Raw genomic sequence first — 20768 nt, 5'->3', positions numbered from 1 at the left:
GTGGTTATTTCATGCAGTGTTGCTTGTCTGATAGCACTGACAACTCTACACAAACACCGCTGTTCTCAGTAAAAATAAATAAATAAATAAATAAATAAAACGCAGGCCACTGCGTTGTCCATGGTGAGAGATAATGCATGAAATCCGGTGTTCTTGGCACACTCTTGACACTGTCGATCTCTGCGTACTGAATTCCTTAATTTCTAAAATGGAATGTCCCCTGTGTCTAGCTACAACTACCATTCCTGTTGGGCAGCCATAATCACATTGGAAACATGAATCACCTGAGTATGAACGACAGCTATGCCAATGCATTATCCTCCTATACTCGTGTATGCGATAGTACCAGCACTTTTACGTGTGCATATCATTATCCCAAGACTGTCACCTCAGTGTATCACAGACAGCACTGTGTTTGAAACTGAATGAAAGTATATGAACAATATTTTGTTCGCTAAATTTTTGCAACAAAATCACTGTTAGTTTTTCAGAGCTAAAAGGCAAATCTTAAAGTCACACGAAAACAACAGTACCAGTAACAAAGATAAACGAGTGTGCACTATTATTCACAGTTTCAATTATAGTCGTGGCTGTAGCAAAAATATTGCTACTACAGCAGCAGCCACGGAATTCTCATGGCTGACACCAATATGACAAGTGTACTGGGTATGAAAATTTAGGCAGATATTTTTACTTAACTGCCATGGTGACATCTAATGATGTTTTGACAGCTGTAACGAAGATATACATTGCTCTGGAGGGACTCAATGAGTCAGCTTTTTTCCTGACAGCGATTGTTACATTAATGACAGCAATTTGTTAGTAGCTGATGCAGCAGAATGCAAAGCTATATGTTGCTTTGAACAATGTTGCTGTGATTAAGGTAGTGAGTCACCTTGGTTACTTAATCTCATAAATATTTGGATGAAACATAATAAAATTAATGTGGATTACATTTAAAAGCATTTATTATTCATTAGCAAATGAAGTGCAAGTGAAGTATAAGTTTATAAAGATTTAAAATAACTTAGGAACTTTGAACGTGAAAAAAATATTACAAAAAAACAGAGAAAAGATGGTCAGGGAACGATCTAAACTCAATTTGTCTATTTAATAAAATATCTGAATTTATATTTGTGTTGTCTGTTCTTTCCGACATGACCAAAATAACAGACACCATTCATGATCTGCAGCCATGTATACACAACACAAGACATTCTGATATCGGCTGCAATAAGGCACTGAAGTAAATCCATGCAGTTAAGTGAAAATTTGTGCCGGACTGGGATTAGGACCTAGATTTGCTGCTTATCGCCAGCAGTTGCTTTAACCACTTCAGCTATCCAAGCACACTTCCATCCAACTCAAATTCTCATATAATTATTATAGGAAAGTTCTTCATGATTATAGGAGATCACACACACACACACACACACACACACACACACACAATTAAGTCCCTATATGGTGCCAACTAGACTGACAGTGCACTGCCAATTTAGTGTCAAGAACAAATTAGACCACCAAGTCTGCTTCACAACCCAAGTCATCTGTATCCTTCCTTCCTAGCCAGTAAACCAACCACCTCTCACTGAGCCACTAGCCACCCACCCCCAGTCCCTCTCCATGCCTTCCATAGCCCACTCCATCAATAACCCACCAAACACTAGCACCACAATGGGTAATTACGCACAAACAACAAATTTCAATAGTTAACACTCAGTATTAGTTGTTTGTTGTACTAACACAGATAACATTGAAATACTTCTAATTCACCACCTAAGGGAGTTAAACATATGTGTTTATTCAGAACGATGGGAAAAGAAAGACCTGTAGCTAGCACACATCCATAACAATTTGTTCAAAGCAAAATGTGTAAGTTGTAACTTTGACTAAACCAAAAGAAATAAGTAAATACATTTTTATCACAGATTACCATCACAGTAACTTTATATTCAAGGTTAAAGATTTTGTATGTTTTTATGAGGGTTTAAACAAGCTCTGTTGTTTAGAATCAATTTTTCACTCTGCAGCAGAGTGCGCACTGATCTGAAACTACCTGCCAGATTAAAACTGTGTGCCAGACCGAGACTCAAAATCAGGGCATTTGCCTGCGACTGTGGCTAAGCCATGTTTCGGCAATATTCTTTCTTCCGAGAATGTTAGCCCTGCAAGTTTTGTGGGAGTATTTCTGTGAAGCCTGGAAGGTAGGTCATGATTTACTTGTGGAAATAAAATTGTAAGGGTGGGTCGGTCGGTCAGAGCACTTGCCCTTGAAAGCAAATGTCCCCAGTTCAAGTCTTGGTCCAGCACCAAGTTATAATCTGCCAGGGAGTTTCAACCTCAGTAGGATTTACATTTCAAGTTTATTAATACAGTATTTTACATTAAACCGATCAACGTTAAGTTCTTGGTAATGTGCGTGATCTTCCCTTAATAAAATAACAGCTGTTTAGGTTAAAAATTAAATTTGAAGTAGTTACTGATATCCCATATTGGGACGTATAACTTACACCTCTCAATATGATTTGTGGAGAGAAATATCATTCCAGTTAATATTTGTATACCACAACCTGTCTTCTTCACATTTCATAATTTCTGAAAATTCCCTAACTTTTACATCCAAGTTTTTAAATTGGTGCAAGTTTCAGTCCTGTTGAATCTGGTTTATTATTATTATTATTATTTTACGGATCAGTGTGTGTCAAGAGTACAAATGAAAATGGTTTCTTCAATTTACAGTAGATGCTTGTATTTTTACTTCATGTTACTTTCATTCATGTTACTTTCACATTTTGGCAATGCTTTGTTCAGCACACAAAAGTCTAGTTATACTCACAAACTGAGGAAGGAGAACCAAACCTTGTAAAGCACTGGTGTTCATCACTTGGGTTCCAGATAACTTTACTTACTGCTTCACACAGTACTGCTAAATATGTGCCTCACGTTTTTTAACTGAAGCTTCTCTGTGCTACACCCTCACTATGAAGCAAAATTAGTTTTTTTCTTTTTGTTTAATTTACCTTTAGGAGCTTCAATTGCTGTGTAAGTGGTGCCTGGAGGCACCTGATATCCCTGTGTGAATAATTTAAAGTGATGAATCAAAGCTTCCATTGACGTCTGCAACATAGGATGACAGAGTACGTTATTAGACTTTATCCCACATGCCTCCTACAATTGTCTCCTAAAAAGGAGGACAAAAGTATCTTAAAATTACCCACCTTCATTTCTGCTCTTGAAGGTGGTGTTACCTTCATGTCATCAGTTTTAATTTCTCCTGGTGGCATCCTATTAAGACACTGGTCGATAATCCTGAGAGACTGCCTCATTTCCTCCACTCGGCACAAGTATCTGTGACAGACAATCACACCATATGAAGAGGAATAAATAATGTATCTTGAAAAACTAATAAAGTAAGTATGGCACAAATTGCTCTTGTGACTGCAACAGCAGTAACAGTATCTCCATTAGCATACGTGAAAGAAATATACGAGTACATTACATCACCTGAAACAATTTCTCAATACACAAGATTAAGAAATTTGTCAAGTTACAAGAGAATAACACACTAAAATATTATTCCTCAGTACTTTTAAAAAAATTATTATTCTATTTATTGGTTTATGTCCACAAAACCAATACATGTGATTATTAGGAGTCAATCTGACATGTTGGAACCACATTTGTAAAACATAATATTAACTGCATTTCTAGACAAATTCTTTGACGTGCAATTATTTATTTTTCTGATTGTGTGGCCCACTACAACACTGAACATTAATGCACACACTAGTTTAGTACGTCTTTTTCCCTAGCACTCAAATGTTCATCATCACAACGCTCAGCTTAAAAATTAAGCACTGCAATGATTGCTCTATTTCGAGTATCTCAAGAAGTCCTTGGTGATTCTGGTCCTGAATGGAGACAAATGAGTGATCTCAGTGAGACTTGTAAGCCTCTCAATGTAGAGATAAATGCAGTATAAAACTTTTGTTGTTTGACAACATTACAATGTACTGAGGACAGATGGACATGCATGAAAACAAGATATTAAATACTGTATTAGGGTAGTTTTGAATACACAGCTGAAGAAATGATTTCAGCAGAGGCTTTTACCGTACACATTAATTACTATTTGTGTCCTGTATGAAAATCAACATCTGATTTTCCACAATGTACAGGTGTCAAGTTGAATATATATGAACTTCATCCATCTGTCATCCATATGGCATTATTAAAGCTACCATTGTGTTTCCTACTCCAGTCTTTTCCCTGATCCATTTGTTTGTTTTCTGCCTGTCTCAGTAATTCCAAATATGCACCTGTCTCTTATACAAGACTAAACCTGATTTTCACATCAGAAGTCCGTACTTCACTGCCAGAAAGTAAAATTGGTAAATAGACCGATTGTAAACTTTCTCTTTCAGACAAACCAAACAACTGAATGCCCTATTTAGTTTACCAAAAATACTCCTGGCCACTTTTACTCATCTCTTCATTTCTTATCCTGTCAATTCAGTCAGCTACTGAACAGCCCTACACACAAAAACTCCTCTGCCTTATTATTTTCATGTAATCACTGCACATTATTTTAGCCTTATTAAACTGATTTTCAGGTCTACTTCCAATTTTCTCTATCAAATACCTCTGTTCATTGTTGTGCTTTGTTTGCACTAGAGATAAACAGTGCAATCTCATCCACAAAATGAAGCTGGTTTCCCCCCCTCCCAAGTGTGTGGTGGCTATCCTTGGAATGCAACGGTCAGTATCTTTTGTTTCTGCTGTTCATTAACAACACGCTTTCAAACACGCGGTTACTTTTGTTCAAGTGTGATTGCGAGTAGTTGTTATGGAAAACTTGCAGGTATACTATGGACAGGCAATTAGGAGAAATAACGAAAATCTGGAGGCAATGAAGAGAGATGTTTGGGCTATTCTTCCACAAGTCCTCTACTGATTACAAGGCACGTCGTGGAGTGTGTCCATCAGGAGAAAATTCGTGGTGCAAATACAATAGGGCTCGGCAACTGAAGAATCTTATTCTCACCAGCATTCTCTTCCTGTTGCTGTTACTACAGCAATTAAACATATTTTCAGAGACTTGGCTCATCCTGACCTTCTAAGGAAGTGTCTGCATGGGCAGACAGAGAACCCAAATGAATGTTTCAACAGCATAATTTGTAACCGCCTTCCTAAAACTGTATTTGTAGACATGCATACATTGAAACTAGGGGTATCAATGAAAAGTGTTGGGTACTGAAAAAGCTGGGAATTAATCCTGGCGAAAATGTGATCACTGGGCTACAACACTGCGATAAAATTAGGATAGCCAATGCAGACCGGTCTGCATCTAATATGGCCAAGAAAGCAAGAGAAACACCCAGGAAGGTTACTACGGCATTTTGTTGAAATTGAGTCAAAGTTCTCAAAAGTATGAATCTTAGACAAACTAACTGGTCAGTCATACTCTTTACTCTATTCTATAATTTCATTCAAGATTTGCAAATGGTCCATTGTGCGACATCCACATCTAAAGCCAGCTTGTTCCTTTATCTGACTAAAACTTCATGTTTTTTCCATGTGTTTGGTAATGATTTTAGAGGATGGATTGCACATTACACTTAGTGAAAGTAATTATAAACCTATTACTAATAACTTGTTTGTCAGGGTGTATACGGCCCGGGACAACCGGGAGATCCGGGAAAAACCCGGGAATTTTTTCATCTGGGAGAAAACCGGGAAAAACCAGGAAATTTTTTAGAATTCCAGGAATTTTTCATTGTTTTAGTTTTCAGTTAAATTTTTGTAATTTTGACTGGTATGAATCGATACTCGAAGGAGATTACTGTGTGCCACTACTGCAGAATAGTACTTCAACAATAAAACATAAATGAGAGGAAAAAATATGAAAATAACTTAAATTGCAAAGAAAATGGGCTGTATACAACAACAACAAACAGTGCTCATGCAAGCATCTGCCAACAGCAAAATGTGTCTGAGGTTTTAGGAAGACAATGCAATGCCTCATAACAACAAATTGCCTCCGACGAGCGTGAAGTCACAACTGTTTACATCAGATTCGTTTTAGCAGTTACAAGTGCGCTCATGCACATGCGCAGTTTAGTAGTAGATTCTCCCGCTTCTGGCTACAGGAATGTGGCTGTTGGCTGTACAAGCAGTCGCTGCAAGCATCTAGATGCTACTGGGAAAAGGGGGCGCCAAATTCATATTCTTGAGAAAAAAAAGACTTGTTTCACAAAGCTCCTAGCATCCAGCGCACGTTGGTCTGTCGATTATTCATGTGATTTTGAAACACATCCCTGTCAGTTTTTGAACACATTTTAATTGATTTCTGAATGAATCATAAGCTGATGTTTGAATGCATGGATAGTGTACGTGATGTTTCTGTCAGGAGAATCCTCGTCGCAACTAGAAATAAACTTTCCGCAGACAAAAGGGGACGGGGCTATACGAGCTGAGCAGAGTAAAGCTGAATGGATGAATGCCAATCGCTGTCTGATTATGTGGTTGATTGGGTTTGCGAATGATCGGCTTTGTTATAATTACTAGTGAAATCCATAAATTCAGACTACCAGAATGGAAATAAACAACTAACAGGAATAACAGGCGAGAAAGATTACATATTATCCTTCTCAGTGTACCCAAGAAAATGAAATTTTGACAGAAAATTTTAGGCTAGATCGCTACACTAGTAAGGACCAGTTGTACAGTACCTGGCTAGCAGCCGCGTAAGTTCTATTCTGGAGGTAATGCGGAAAACATGTTGTAAGAACATGTAACAACACCTAACTGGAGAATAATCGTGGGATAACTAAACTGGTGATTCTGGTAGGGTTAGTGAAGTTAATCGGCGAACAAGTTTTGACAATGGCAGAAATAGCTACAGAATTGATGATGACAAGATTGTTTGTTAGAATGAGGAAGGAGAAGAAACGGGGACATCACACATATTATAGAAGAATAAGATGATTCCAAATTTATATAAAAAATTCATAATACTATTATTCAATCTCATGCTTGAGAAACTGGTGCGTGTGAATGAAATATGAAACTATTTCCTAACATAGAGCTTTTTGCTTGTAGTAGGTCTTATAGGCATTTGATATTGCTACTTCATGAATTATATTCTGTCGTGTTATAAAAATGATCATTTGTGCCAAAACAGTCTTGTTTATTTGGTGTGCAAAATTGCTGCAATATTAGAAAGGCCTATTTTGTCTTTTGTTTTAACTAGCAGAAAGTGACAAAATAGACGTAATCAGATCGAGAAACCACACCAGTCTTGGGTATTATTTGTATTAACAGCATTTTCAGTATTAGGTACCGAATTTCGATTTTTCATGTAGAAAAACGTTTGATGAACTTTGATGAGGTAATAGATTCTTTCGCAGAAAGGAAAGCACGCCATGTAAAGCTGTAGCAAGATTAGAGAGAAAAAAATGCTAGGAGTTAAGGACTGAAGAAATCTATACTTTCTTGCTTGTCCCTTGTCCTCATTGGTTTTATGTAGCCTATATTTAATTTTATGTCACACAAAACAGCAAGTTATTAGCTAACAGGCAGTAAAGAGTGCAAATTTTCTGAAGAGTTCTTGTTCTCCCGATTACAAACAATCCTATCCGCTATTAATTGCAAGTTTTTCAGACATTTCAATTTCCACTGTCCTGAATATAGTTTGATGGCATCTATTACAAAACATACACGTTTCAATTCCACAGAGCGAAATACAGTGATGTGTGATAGAAGAACCCTGTATGAAGAGGCATGGCACTGCACTTTGGCACACTTAAGACCAAATAACATGTCTTACATTTCCTCTAACACATATGTTTTATGTTTCAGACTTTTCAGAAAGATGTGCGTGCTTCAAGATGAACATATTTTTGAAAATTCGATTTTTTTTTAGTACTGACCCGGTTCGCAAATATCGTGGATCCGGGGCTGATGTGCAGAGCAGTCTGAGTTATAGTGGGTAGTCTCCACGTGATCCATGTTTACATTTAGTGATTTTGATGTTTCCCTTTCATTTACTCTGACATCAAATGAAAACAAAACATATATCTGTGGCCAGGAGCTATCAAGTGAATTAAAATACATTCACATAATTACGGAGGGCTAAAATATGTTATTAGTTTCAGATTTTATTTTATTTCCACGTTTCTGACAGTCAAGCATTAATCACCTCGCAGAACAATGAAGTTATTTTTGTCTGTTTGCTAAAGAAATTTTATTAACCTTTTCCACAGAGGCAGTCAATGTTATTTCAAACCAAATGGTTAATTCCACAGTACTGGCTAGTTTCAACTGTCTGCCGCATTTCATTTCAGGTGCATGTTTTCATCTTCTAGCACGTATGGCATTATGCCATAATAAAGAACCAAACATGGCGATAATACAGTACTGACACTCCAGGAAAACTTACATCCCGAAAACCACACTGAAAAGCTTAATATCAGGTCAAGGTCTACTTCATTGGGAATCTGGGCATAAGAATGCGCACTTTAAGTATGCACTTTAAATGTGCACATTTTAGTATGGTTCACGAAATTCCGGTGCTCTTGGAGTATCCTCTGATGTCTTGTTTCTTTTATGACATAATGTATGATGTTTCAATGTTTTATATGTACGTACATATGGGCTTCCTACGTCATGGTAGATGCGCAAGCACGGCGTCGCTGTTGCCTGTTATCTGCGCTCTCTGGCAACTGCTGAAATGAGCCTGTTTCTAACAAGACGTGGGAAAATGGTAGTTTGAAAAGTGTTACTTTCAAAGTAAATATCCTTTTACGTAAGTTGAACTACTTGCGAGACTGTACCATGAATTTCTTAAATCACAGAGCATTTTACTCTCATTTAAAAATCAACTCTATGATCACGAGCCATTTAGAAGAATTTCGAATCCTGAAGATCAGACAGTTATGTCATTATTAAAAATTTTACTGGCACATTTGTGTGATATATCTTAAAGTGTAACACGCGCAGGAAAAATCAACATTGTAAGCGAAAGCTTAGCTTCTCTTGCAGCTTATTAACCTTAGAGACCAAAATTATATGTGGAAGCTTTTCTTTTCTTTTAGCAACACTATGTATATTAATTTAAACTATTAACTTTCCCTGTTTGTGTAACAGTGATGTTGCTGTTGGCTGACCATCACATGTCCTATGCTCTGCATATCCACTGTCATCGGCTGGAGAGATCACGTGACATGAGCTTACAAAAGCGCATCGCAATCTCGATTTCAATGATTCGGAAAGTAACATGCGGTGTTTGGTGGAATTCCAATGTATACTTTAGTAATACGAAGATACGCAGCGTACATGTTGCTGCACATCAAAGATATTTCCAAAATGTGTTTTTCCCTGAGTTTCGTTTTCTAAAGTTCCAGAAAATTCTATGCCCGCGTATAAAACCATAACCATTCAAATGATTGATAAGTTTTGAGGGAAAATACACTGTCACTTAACATGGACATAGTGTGTTTTCACCCGGGAGAAAGTGCATTTTTAACCGGGAAACTCGGGAAAAATCCAGGAATTTTTTTCTCTTGTCTGTGTACACACCCTGTTTGTCTTCTTGCTTATGAAATATAACAATTATAGCACCATTCTAGCTTTACTACTTCTCCAGATGTAATCATTTGCACTGAAACACAGAAACACCTAGGCACACTTTCGTTTTTTAACCCCATAATACAAAATCCCGAGTTAGCCTTTTTCTTATTATTTTGACAAACTTAAATCCTCAATTACATTCAGGCAACTTAAGAACAGACCTATGAAAAAATAAAATCTTTTTTACTTCTGTTTCAGCAATGATAGTTAAAGATTTCAGCTGCTAGAGAGCATCCCTCCTATGTTTGTTACCTTGCTATTGTCATTCGGTTGAGGTGGCTGCCACTAGATACTGTACTTACTGCGTGGAGCTTCGGATACTCCACAACAAAATGTGCACATTCAGCCTTTGACCTGTATTCTTTAGACAATGCTTTTGAAAGAGGGTACCTATATATAGTGATCCTGAGTTTGATACTGAATTTAGCAGCTCAGAAAGGGAAGGAGAATGTGATGTTACTTTATTAGAGGCTGAAAGTGACAACAGTTCGCAGCTGAGTGACAAATGCTCTCTAGCGCTAAAGATAAATATATCCACTGTGTTCCAGCCACTTCCTCCAAGATCTATGTTCACAGGAAACCATTGTGAAATACATGGTTAGACTTCATAGCTACACAGAAATGAGAAAATAATTTCAAGTTTCAGAATATTCAGTCTAAGTCCAGTGCACAAGTACACTCAGAATTTTATTGATGGTAATCTTTGAAGATTTGGAACTCATCACTTTGGGCTTTAAAAGCTAGCTTTGTGTGTGTATATGTAATGTCATTCATTATATGACCTTTTTCATCAATAAAAAATTATTTTTTGGAAGATAATTTGCAGAAAAACTCTGTATGTTAAGCAATTAATACTTCAAAACTAATTTGTTCGCCCATCTGCCATTACTTCTGGTATGTCATTAACTTTTTTTCTTTTTTTTTTGAGTTAATTTCTTTGCCTATGCATATATTTTTATTGTTTACTAGTTGGTGTCAGTATTGATGCATGGAAGTGTAAACGGACAAGGGTGGAATTCTCTTTATATCTGAGTAATCAAGTTGGATTTATGCACTTTCTAGCACTTCCAAAGTTTTGTATGTCACATTTTCCCTTATATTCCAGTGCAAGATTTGCACCAAAGTATATCTCTAGACTTATGTACTGAGTCATTTCTGATTCCATTTCTACCATTGTAAGTGACTCCATTATAATCATCATGCTTTTAAAATTGTGATGTTCTTATGTTCTAATAGAAAATATTTTTCAGTTTTGTATAAGAGACTGCTAATAATGAGAAATTCTGAAATATGTCTAGTATATGAAATAGGAGCATAATTTGGAGTGAACACATTGGTCATATTAAATAAGTGATTTATGATCACTGGACATACATATTACCTTCTGTGAACTACGCAGGTGGAAACCATAAGTCTTTTGGTTCCAAAACACACTGCCTGAACCTTGACTATTCTTTGTTCATTATTTCCACACTGTCCTAGTATTCCCTTTCTATCTTCTTGATGGCTCCAAAAGAATTCCTGTTTCTCCCTAAACTATATTTAGTTTTCATTTTTGTGCATTTTTTAAATTATTTACAACCCTGAACACAAGATGACCACACCCTATTTTGAAGAACTTCTTGGCACGCTAAAATTTAACAAAGTTGCAATTTACAATGGCAAAAGGAAAACAAATGACAAGGGATGCTGTAAGGTGAACTTCACCCCACTAGAGTAGCATGTCATTTTCAGTGTACAAGAAGAAATTAAGTAAATGATTATTTTATTCAACGCTAATGGCTGCTTAAGAGAGCATTCAAATAGCAGTAAAAGTGATTCATTATTAGGGAAAAATTCAGTAACGAAGGCCTCACTGACCAAAAGCTTTATTTGTGACAGTCTTTTTGTTGTGCCTATCTGTGACTCAGCATCTCCACTATATGGGTGAGTGGCAACTCAGTTACTTTGTGACATCCACCATGTGAAAGTGAAAACTGGTGTTTTGTGAGATGTGAGTTATACACCTTTAAATGTGTAATTACAATAACAATGCACTCAGTACAATGGAAAAAAAGCTGCTCCCATTGCCATCACCACTAATCTCCGCCCCCCCCCCCCCCTCCCCTCACAAATGACGACGGCAAAGGCAACTGTCTGCTAGTACATGTCATTTCACTCTGCAGTGCATACACAATTACTGTTCACATAAGCACATGGAATTCTGTGTACTAGTTGGCAATCCTGACCCCCCCCCCCCCTTTCCCTTACTTCAGTTTGTAAATAACAAACTTATTTTATTCTAGATATAATGACCACTAACCTTAAGTTGGCTGTATGAACTGAAAAAAAAAAACTTACTTCCATCTACTTTAAAGCCACATGCATGATTTAACTCATTATCAATTGCTACAATTTACCATATGGTATGTGAATGTAGGAAAACTCTAATTTAAATGACTAACATGGAAGAAGAGGGCTCTTAATTTTTGTCAGATAAGCATGGTATACCTTTTATTTTACTGCACTACTTATCCTATATTATTTTTCTTCTTTTCTGCATTCATTTCTATCACTTACTTACAGCCCTTTCTTTTCTTATCTCTCAATGTGTTTATCACCTCCCCTATTCATGTATGTTGGAGTTAGCATTCTCCAATCCTAACTAGTAAACAGAGAGAGAGAGAGAGAGAGAGAGAGAGAGAGAGAGGTGGGACTTTTAGTAATGAAAGACTTCCCTTCCCTTCCCTTCCCTTCCCTTCCCTTCCCCCCCTCTCTCTCTCTCTCTCTCTCTCTCTCTCTCTCTCTCTCTCTGTGTGTGTGTGTGTGTGTGTGTGTGTGTGTGTGTGTTGTTAAAACAAAAGACTCAACAGTTTTGAAGGTTCAGCAGGCTGATATCACCACTGTACATTTAGTCCTTTCACCACTTGTTGTCCTTATATCAGTATTTCCCACCAGGGACTTCCCATATTCCTGCCTATCCAGACAACAGCCACACACATGTTCTGGAAACATCAGCTGTTTAATTCTTAAAGGGACAGCATAAACTCACTTTTATGTTTCCAGAATTAATGTTTTTCCACTGTTTATGACATTTTCTTCATTTCTCCTGTCAAGTTTCCTATATTAATTCACACCTGATTTCATGTTAACATATTTATAATTTTCCCGCAATTTACGCATTATGCAACCGTGTTTGTGGAAAAAACTGATACAACTGAGATAAAATTATGATAGCACAGTACTGGACTTCAAGTACTGTTTACAAACATCATGCAGTTATGTTTCTTGATAACAGGGTGCTCTTCTCAACACAGGGTGCTCTACTCAACAAACCTTAATCAGTAAAAGTTGAAACAATTTGTGCTTTATATCCTACCGCTGTCTACTCAGTGCAGTGGCTGATGGAAGTAACTAGGTTTGTTCAAATTAAGGTATAATGACCAATCACAACCATTTTACAACTGCATTTGCAGAGACATTTGATTGTTAGGACAGCTCAATGCATATTTTGAATGTTTCACTGTTTGGCCACTTGTAGCGCTAGTTGGCATCACTGCACTCTCTTTGCGTTGCTCAAATGCTTCTTGTTTAAATAACAAAACAATGCATCAGTCACTTTTTTGTGCTTAGCAAGACATGTTTCGAGAATTTATTGCCGTTGTAAAGTGCAAATATTATGTAAGAATTTTTTTAATATATACCACAAATAAACACTTTGAGCGATGTTCCGCATGTGTGTGGTTTTCTGCATAATACAGGAGGCACAGTACCTCATAACCTTAAAAAAGAGGACTACGGTGGAAGAGATGCAGAACATCATATACGCAAATGTCGCAGAACATCATATACGCAAATGTCGCACAAAATACTTTCACACTTGACAATGAGAATAAATTCTCGAAATACGTCATGCTAAGCTTGAAAAAAATTTGGGGATAACTGATGCAGTGTTTCATTATTTAAATAATGAATGACATATCTGCAGGCTTTCCGAAAACATCGATTATGCTGAATGAAATCAAGTGAAATGTTTCTACTTCCCAGTCAGTTGCTAGTTCCAGTTATGTCAAGAGTTAAATGTACTACATAATTCAGATAACCTTACTGTTAATAAATGAGTCCCTGATGACTATTTTTATGCCTATTACGTACACATATCATACATAAACTATGAAAATCCAAGGGGAAATCCCATACGTAACTTTTACCATTTAAGAAGTTATTTCTCACATTTTACATTCTGCCAGATTTTACAACTTTTTAAAAAGTCTCTTGAAAGTGTAAAATCAGGATTTCACTGTATTTCAGTTCCCCTGTCACAAACATGTTTAACAATATCACAACACGAAATACAGCACAAATTATGCCAAACAAGCAATCAAATTACATGTCCATAGAATATATAGGGGGGGGGGGGGGGGGGGGAGGGGGGGGGAGATTATTATTCAGATATTGTACTGTGTGTTTAAGTTTTACTAAACATAATCAGTACAATAAATTGAGTTACTTTACTTAAGAGATTAAAAATTAATAATAAGTTCCAATGACACTCGAAATATGTGGAACAGACTATAAGATACTACTCAAAATTAGTTAAAATATGCCAATATAAATAAATATTAACTACATTACCTGTCATAACAATCGCCCTTAGTTCCTATGGGAATATCAAATTCGAATTCTTCGTAACCATCATACGGTTGTGCTTTGCGCAAGTCCCACTTGATGCCAGAACCACGCAGCATGACTCCACTGAAAAATTACATAAATAAATATATATTTTTGTTAAATTTTCACTAGTAAGTTCAAAGTATTATTGAAAAGTATTGAAATATGTTACACATCAGAAAATACCTGAATCCATAGTTAAGAGCATCTTCAGCTGATACTATTCCAATGTCTTTTGTCCTCTGAACCCATATTCTATTAGTTGTAAGGACATCTTCAACTTCATCCAGACGTTCTGAAAACTTGCTTGCAAATTCGTATATGTCATCTAGGAGACCTAGTGGCAGATCCTAGAATATTATGAATCAAACTGTGTCAATGTAACCAGTTCATTATGCAACACAATGAAATTTTTTATATCTAGAGATTAATCAAGTAAGCTACCTTGTGAAGAGAGCACAAAGTGAATCCTGTATTACAACACAGTTCAAATTATACATTTTTCTGCTACTAAGCTGTCTCACAATGTATCAATCCTGTAGCAGACGTAGAAATTTAAAGATGAAAAGAGGAAAGTTACTCTATTTCCACCGTACATTAAAATTGTAACTCACCTGACTGACACCACCAGGCCGAACATATGCAGCATGCATTCGTGCTCCTGATACTCTTTCATAGAATTCCATCATCTTTTCTCTCTCCTCAAACAGCCAGAAGAAAGGTGTGAGGGCACCAACATCCAATGCATGTGTACCAACAGCCATAATATGGTTCAACAAACGAGTTATTTCAGCAAAAAGAACTAAAAAAAACAGCAGAACAACAACAAATTCAAGCTTATTACAGTATTAATGTTTTATTAGTATATTTGCTTGCTGGAAAGTCTTAAGATTTTGTTATCACAAAATGTTCCTTTTGGAAACATATGACTCTTAAGGAATGTGGGAGAAGCAACTGGGATAGAATGAGGGATTAAACAACAAAGTCTGAGAGCCAGAACTAAGTATTCCACAGGAAATTATCTACCATTACATTAATTTAAAAACACAAATGGACACTTCTCTTAGTATAATGTCAGGAATTAGCAAAAGAAAGGTAAACTACTTGGAAATCTACATAAATATTTTAATTCACACTGCTATTATACAAAACAAATTCATACAATTGTTAAATTAATTTGTAAATATGAATTGTAATTTTATTTAAAATTTTACCAGCATGAGTTAACAGGCATAGGCATTTCTGGTTATGAGTGAGTGAGATCATTCTGCATGGGAACACTTGATGTGTAAGTTAAAGTAGAGGATGAATCTGTGGTGCCTACATAATGTTATGGAAGAGGATGAATGTGAACACTGGTACAGCCTGTCATGACTAAACTGTAACAGCTCTCAGTTACTGAACCCACTGATCTGCAAGAAGTCGTTGCCAGTCCAGTATGCGACTAATCTGAGTATGATATCATCAGGTACACTAACAGGACACATTTGTTTACCAGAAAACAAATAAAGTGATGGTGCTGCACTGCACTGTAGTTCTTACAAGCATCAGAGCTTGTGAACTGTGCAATTCCACTCAATTAAGGGTTAATATATCAATGAAAATAATTTTTGAAAATATAATTGGATAGGTAAAATATCTACTCAGCATGTGGTGGTAGGGAAAACAAACAAAAATTTTAGCATATGAGCAAACTTTCGGAGCCAGTGGCTCCTTTTACTGGCTGAAGGATTCAAGAGGAATGAAGGGAAATGATTGGTCAGGTTTAACAAATGCGGAGAGTTACAGAAAAGACAACCAGAACACTGGTTCAGGAGCAACTTGCTGCAATGGGATTAAAAAGGAAAGACTCATCGTTGTGCACAGCACCAGATGAGATTTGACAACCTAAGAGCTTAAAGGTGGAAGATTGGGTAATAACCAAGACAAAATATTGTGCAAGAGTTAATAACAGTGGCAAGTTAAGCACATTGCATGTGGTAGAGGTGGGGGTGGGGAAAAACAGGCAGGTCAGAAAGTGAAAGATGTAGAAAACTAAAACCAAGTGAAGAAAAGAAGTTACTGAAAAGTATGATCAGACCAAATAAATTATGTAAATTAAGGCCAAATGGGTGGCGAAAACCAAGGACATGCTGTAACGCCAGTTTCCACCAGCAGAGTTCTGAGAAACTGGTGTCAGGGTGAAGAATCCAAATGGCATGTGTGGTGAAATAAGCACTACGGTCATGACTGTCATGTTACAGAGTATGCTTTGCAACGGGATATTGTGTGTAGCCATTGCACATCCTCTGCCTATGCCCATTCATCCTACCAGATAATTTCTACATCTACATCTACATCTACATCTATACTCCGCGAGCCACCTTACGGTGTGTGGCGGAGGGTACTTATTGTACCACTATCTGATCCCCCCTTCCCTGTTCCATTCACGAATTGTGCGTGGGAAGAACGACTGCTTGTAAGTCTCCGTATTTGCTCTAATTTCTCGGATCTTTTCGTTGTGATCATTACGCGAGATATATGTGGGCGGTAGTAATATGTTGCCCATCTCTTCCCGGAATGTGCTCTCTCGTAATTTCGATAATAAACCTCTCCGTATTGCGTAACGCCTTTCTTGAAGTGTCCGCCACTGGAGCTTGTTCAGCATCTCCGTAACGCTCTCGCGCTGACTAAATGTCCCCATGACGAATCGCGCTGCTTTTCGCTGGATCATGTCTATCTCTTCTATTAATCCAACCTGGTAAGGGTCCCATACTGATGAGCAATACTCAAGAATCGGACGAACAAGCGTTTTGTAAGCTACTTCTTTCGTCGATGAGTCACATTTTCTTAGAATTCTTCCTATGAATCTCAACCTGGCGCCTGCTTTTCCCACTATTTGTTTTATGTGATCATTCCACTTCAGATCGCTCCGGATAGTAACTCCTAAGTATTTTATGGTCGTTACCGCTTCCAATGATTTACCACCTATGGCATAATCGTACTGGAATGGATTTCTGCCCCTATGTATGCACATTGTATTACATTTATCTACGTTTAGGGAAAGCTGCCAGCTGTCGCACCATGCATTAATCCTCTGCAGGTCCTCCTGGAGTACGTACGAGTCTTCTGATGTTGCTACTTTCTTGTAGACAACCGTGTCATCTGCAAATAGCCTCACGGAGCTACCGATGTTGTCAACTAAGTCATTTATGTATATTGTAAACAATAAAGGTCCTATCACGCTTCCCTGCGGTACTCCCGAAATTACCTCTACATCTGCAGATTTTCAACCGTTAAGAATGACATGTTGTGTTCTTTCTTCTAGGAAATCCTGAATCCAATCACAAACCTGGTCCGATATTCTGTAAGCTCGTATTTTTTTCACTAAACGTAAGTGCGGAACCGTATCAAATGCCTTCCTGAAGTCCAGGAATACGGCATCAATCTGCTCGCCAGTGTCTACGGCACTGTGAATTTCTTGGGCAAATAGGGCGAGCTGAGTTTCACATGATCTCTGTTTGCGGAATCCATGTTGGTTATGATGAAGGAGATTTGTATTATCTAAGAACGTCATAATACGAGAACACAAAACATGTTCCATTATTCTACAACAGATTGACGTAAGCGAAATAGGCCTATAATTATTCGCATCTGATTTATGACCCTTCTTGAAAATGGGAACGACCTGCGCTTTCTTCCAGTCGCTAGGTACTTTACGTTCTTCCAGCGATCTACGATAAATTGCTGATAGAAAGGGGGCAAGTTCTTTAGCATAATCACTGTAGAATCTTAAGGGTATCTCGTCTGGTCCGGATGCTTTTCCGCTACTAAGTGATAGCAGTTGTTTTTCAATTCCGATATCGTTTATTTCAATATTTTCCATTTTGGCGTCCGTGCGACAGCTGAAGTCAGGGACCGTGTTACGATTTTCCGCAGTGAAACAGTTTCGGAACACTGAATTCAGTATTTCTGCCTTTCTTCGGTCGTCCTCTGTTTCGGTGCCATCGTGGTCAACGAGTGACTGAATAGGAGATTTAGATCCGCTTACCGATTTTACATATGACCAAAACTTTTTAGGGTTCTTGTTTAGATTGTTTGCCAATGTTTTATGTTCGAATTCGTTGAATGCTTCTCTCATTGCTCTCTTTACGCTCTTTTTCGCTTCGTTCAGCTTTTCCTTATCAGCTATGATTCGACTACTCTTAAACCTATGATGAAGCTTTCTTTGTTTCCGTAGTACCTTTCGTACATGATTGTTATACCACGGTGGATCTTTCCCCTCGCTTTGGACCTTAGTCGGTACGAACTTATCTAAGGCGTACTGGACGATGTTTCTGAATTTTTTCCATTTTTGTTCCACATCCTCTTTCTCAGAAATGAACGTTTGATGGTGGTCACTCAGATATTCTGCGATTTGTGCCCTATCACTCTTGTTAAGCAAATATATTTTCCTTCCTTTCTTGGCATTTCTTATTACACTTGTAGTCATTGATGCAACCACTGACTTATGATCACTGATACCCTCTTCTACATTCACGGAGTCGAAAAGTTCCGGTCTATTTGTTGCTATGAGGTCTAAAACGTTAGCTTCACGAGTTGGTTCTCTAACTATCTGCTCGAAGTAATTCTCGGACAAGGCAGTCAGGATAATGTCACAAGAGTCTCTGTCCCTGGCTCCAGTTCTGATTGTGTGACTATCCCATTCTATACCTGGTAGATTGAAGTCTCCCCCTATTACAATAGTATGATCACGAAACTTCTTCACGACGTTCTGCAGGTTCTCTCTGAGGCGCTCAACTACTACGGTTGCTGATGCAGGTGGTCTATAGAAGCATCCGACTATCATATCTGACCCACCTTTGATACTTAACTTAACCCAGATTATTTCACATTCGCATTCGCTAATAACTTCACTGGATATTATTGAATTCTTTACTGCTATAAATACTCCTCCACCATTGGCGTTTATCCTATCCTTGCAGTATATATTCCATTCTGTGTCTAGGATTTCGTTACTGTTCACTTCCGGTTTTAACCAACTTTCCGTTCCTAATACTATATGCGCACTATTTCCTTCAATAAGAGATACTAATTCAGGAACCTTGCCCTGGATACTCCTGCAGTTTACCAATATTACGTTAACTTTTCCTGTTTTTGGTCTCTGAGGACGGACGTTCTTTATCAACGATGATAATGTCCTCTCTGGTAATGATACCAATGTAGAAGGCTGATCAGTGTTTACCAACAGCTGGAACACTATGTGTGACATTTCATTTAACATGTTACCCTACCTTGATGGTACACGTTTTGCCAATTACAGAGCTGGTATAAGTAGTGGTGGGAGGGTGCACAGGCCAAGCCTTACAACAGAGATAGTCACAAGGATAGTAGACAAAGGGTAGGGAAATGGGTGCAGAAGGAGCACAGGGTCTGACCAGGATAATGTGGAGACCAGGGGGTTCAGAATGGATGTCATTTCAGGGTATGACTTTAGAAAGTAATAGCCTTGTCGAATCAGTGGAACCATACATTCAAGACCAGGATAGCAATGAGTAACAAGAGGTTGAAATGTTTCCTGGATATTTCTGTCACAGTTTTCAATGAGTAGTGCAATACATTAGTTGGAAGGTAGGCTGCTGATGTCAAAATGCCTTTTTCTCATTACCTGTGCCTTGATTTGAAAAAATTCTCTCTTCCTCTCCTCCCCCAAATTGACATCCAGCTATACTGTGTATGTCCCGTATCACTGACTTCTTTCCCTTTTTGACACACTGCTGAGCACTGAGAATTAAACAACAGACTACTACTCTGCACACTACTAAATTAGAGAATTTTCTTCTATTGTAAAACACATATATTATGATAGCTTTTTACACGCGGGAAACACTTCAAACTATTCTCTGTCTGCTTGACAAATATATTTCAACAACATTTTCAATGAATCAAGTTAACAGTTCACAGCAGCCATACTCTCAGACCTCTTTTGTTCCATGACTTTCTTCTGTACTGTAATGGTGTCTTCTTCCACGAAGAGCACCAAGTATGGCCAAATACGAGTGCCGTCCCGTTCGGTAGCAAAGCCATCACCCAGATCATTCAGTCAACATGCACATACAGAAAAACCCCAAGCTCAACACTCGGGTCTCACTTTCCAAACTGCATTAAATAAACATAGTCACTGATCAGCATTTGTCAGTCCTATGGCGTCAGTCCTATGGTCGCAGATTAGCCATGTAATTACAAGGGATTTCTGTATTTGAAGATGTACAACAGATTGTTGTAGAGTAGGACTACATGTAAAAACAGGAACTTTCAACATTAAGCCTCTGAGAGTAAATCTCGGCAGGGAGAAGCAGGTTTAAAGAAACACCCCTTCCAAGAATTCCTAACATCCAGCACTGCTTCAAAACTCTTTCTTAGGTCCCTACAACACGACCCTAATCCGTCCTTTGCAAGAATCCAGGCTCTTTGTTCCTCGAAGCAGATGACCATCATCATCTTCC

General features: G+C 37.8%; 1 protein-coding gene across 1 annotated transcript in view; it reads right to left on the bottom strand.

Moving 5' to 3' along the window:
• LOC124545174 (NADH-ubiquinone oxidoreductase 49 kDa subunit-like) overlaps positions 1-20768 on the bottom strand; it is a 41511-nt gene that overhangs the window by 8362 nt on the left and 12381 nt on the right. The window contains exons 4-8 of the mRNA XM_047124013.1: positions 14898-15085; positions 14470-14633; positions 14248-14367; positions 3222-3351; positions 3024-3120 (exon numbers count right to left, since the gene is read on the bottom strand). Of these exons, the coding sequence (XP_046979969.1) occupies positions 3024-3120; positions 3222-3351; positions 14248-14367; positions 14470-14633; positions 14898-15085 (699 nt within the window). The remainder of the gene's footprint in view (positions 1-3023; positions 3121-3221; positions 3352-14247; positions 14368-14469; positions 14634-14897; positions 15086-20768) is intronic.

Source organism: Schistocerca americana, chromosome 8, assembly GCF_021461395.2.
Source record: "Schistocerca americana isolate TAMUIC-IGC-003095 chromosome 8, iqSchAmer2.1, whole genome shotgun sequence".
NCBI lineage: Eukaryota > Metazoa > Arthropoda > Insecta > Orthoptera > Acrididae > Schistocerca > Schistocerca americana.
Note: the sequence above shows the minus strand (reverse complement) of the source record. Positions and strands in the feature narration are given on the sequence as shown.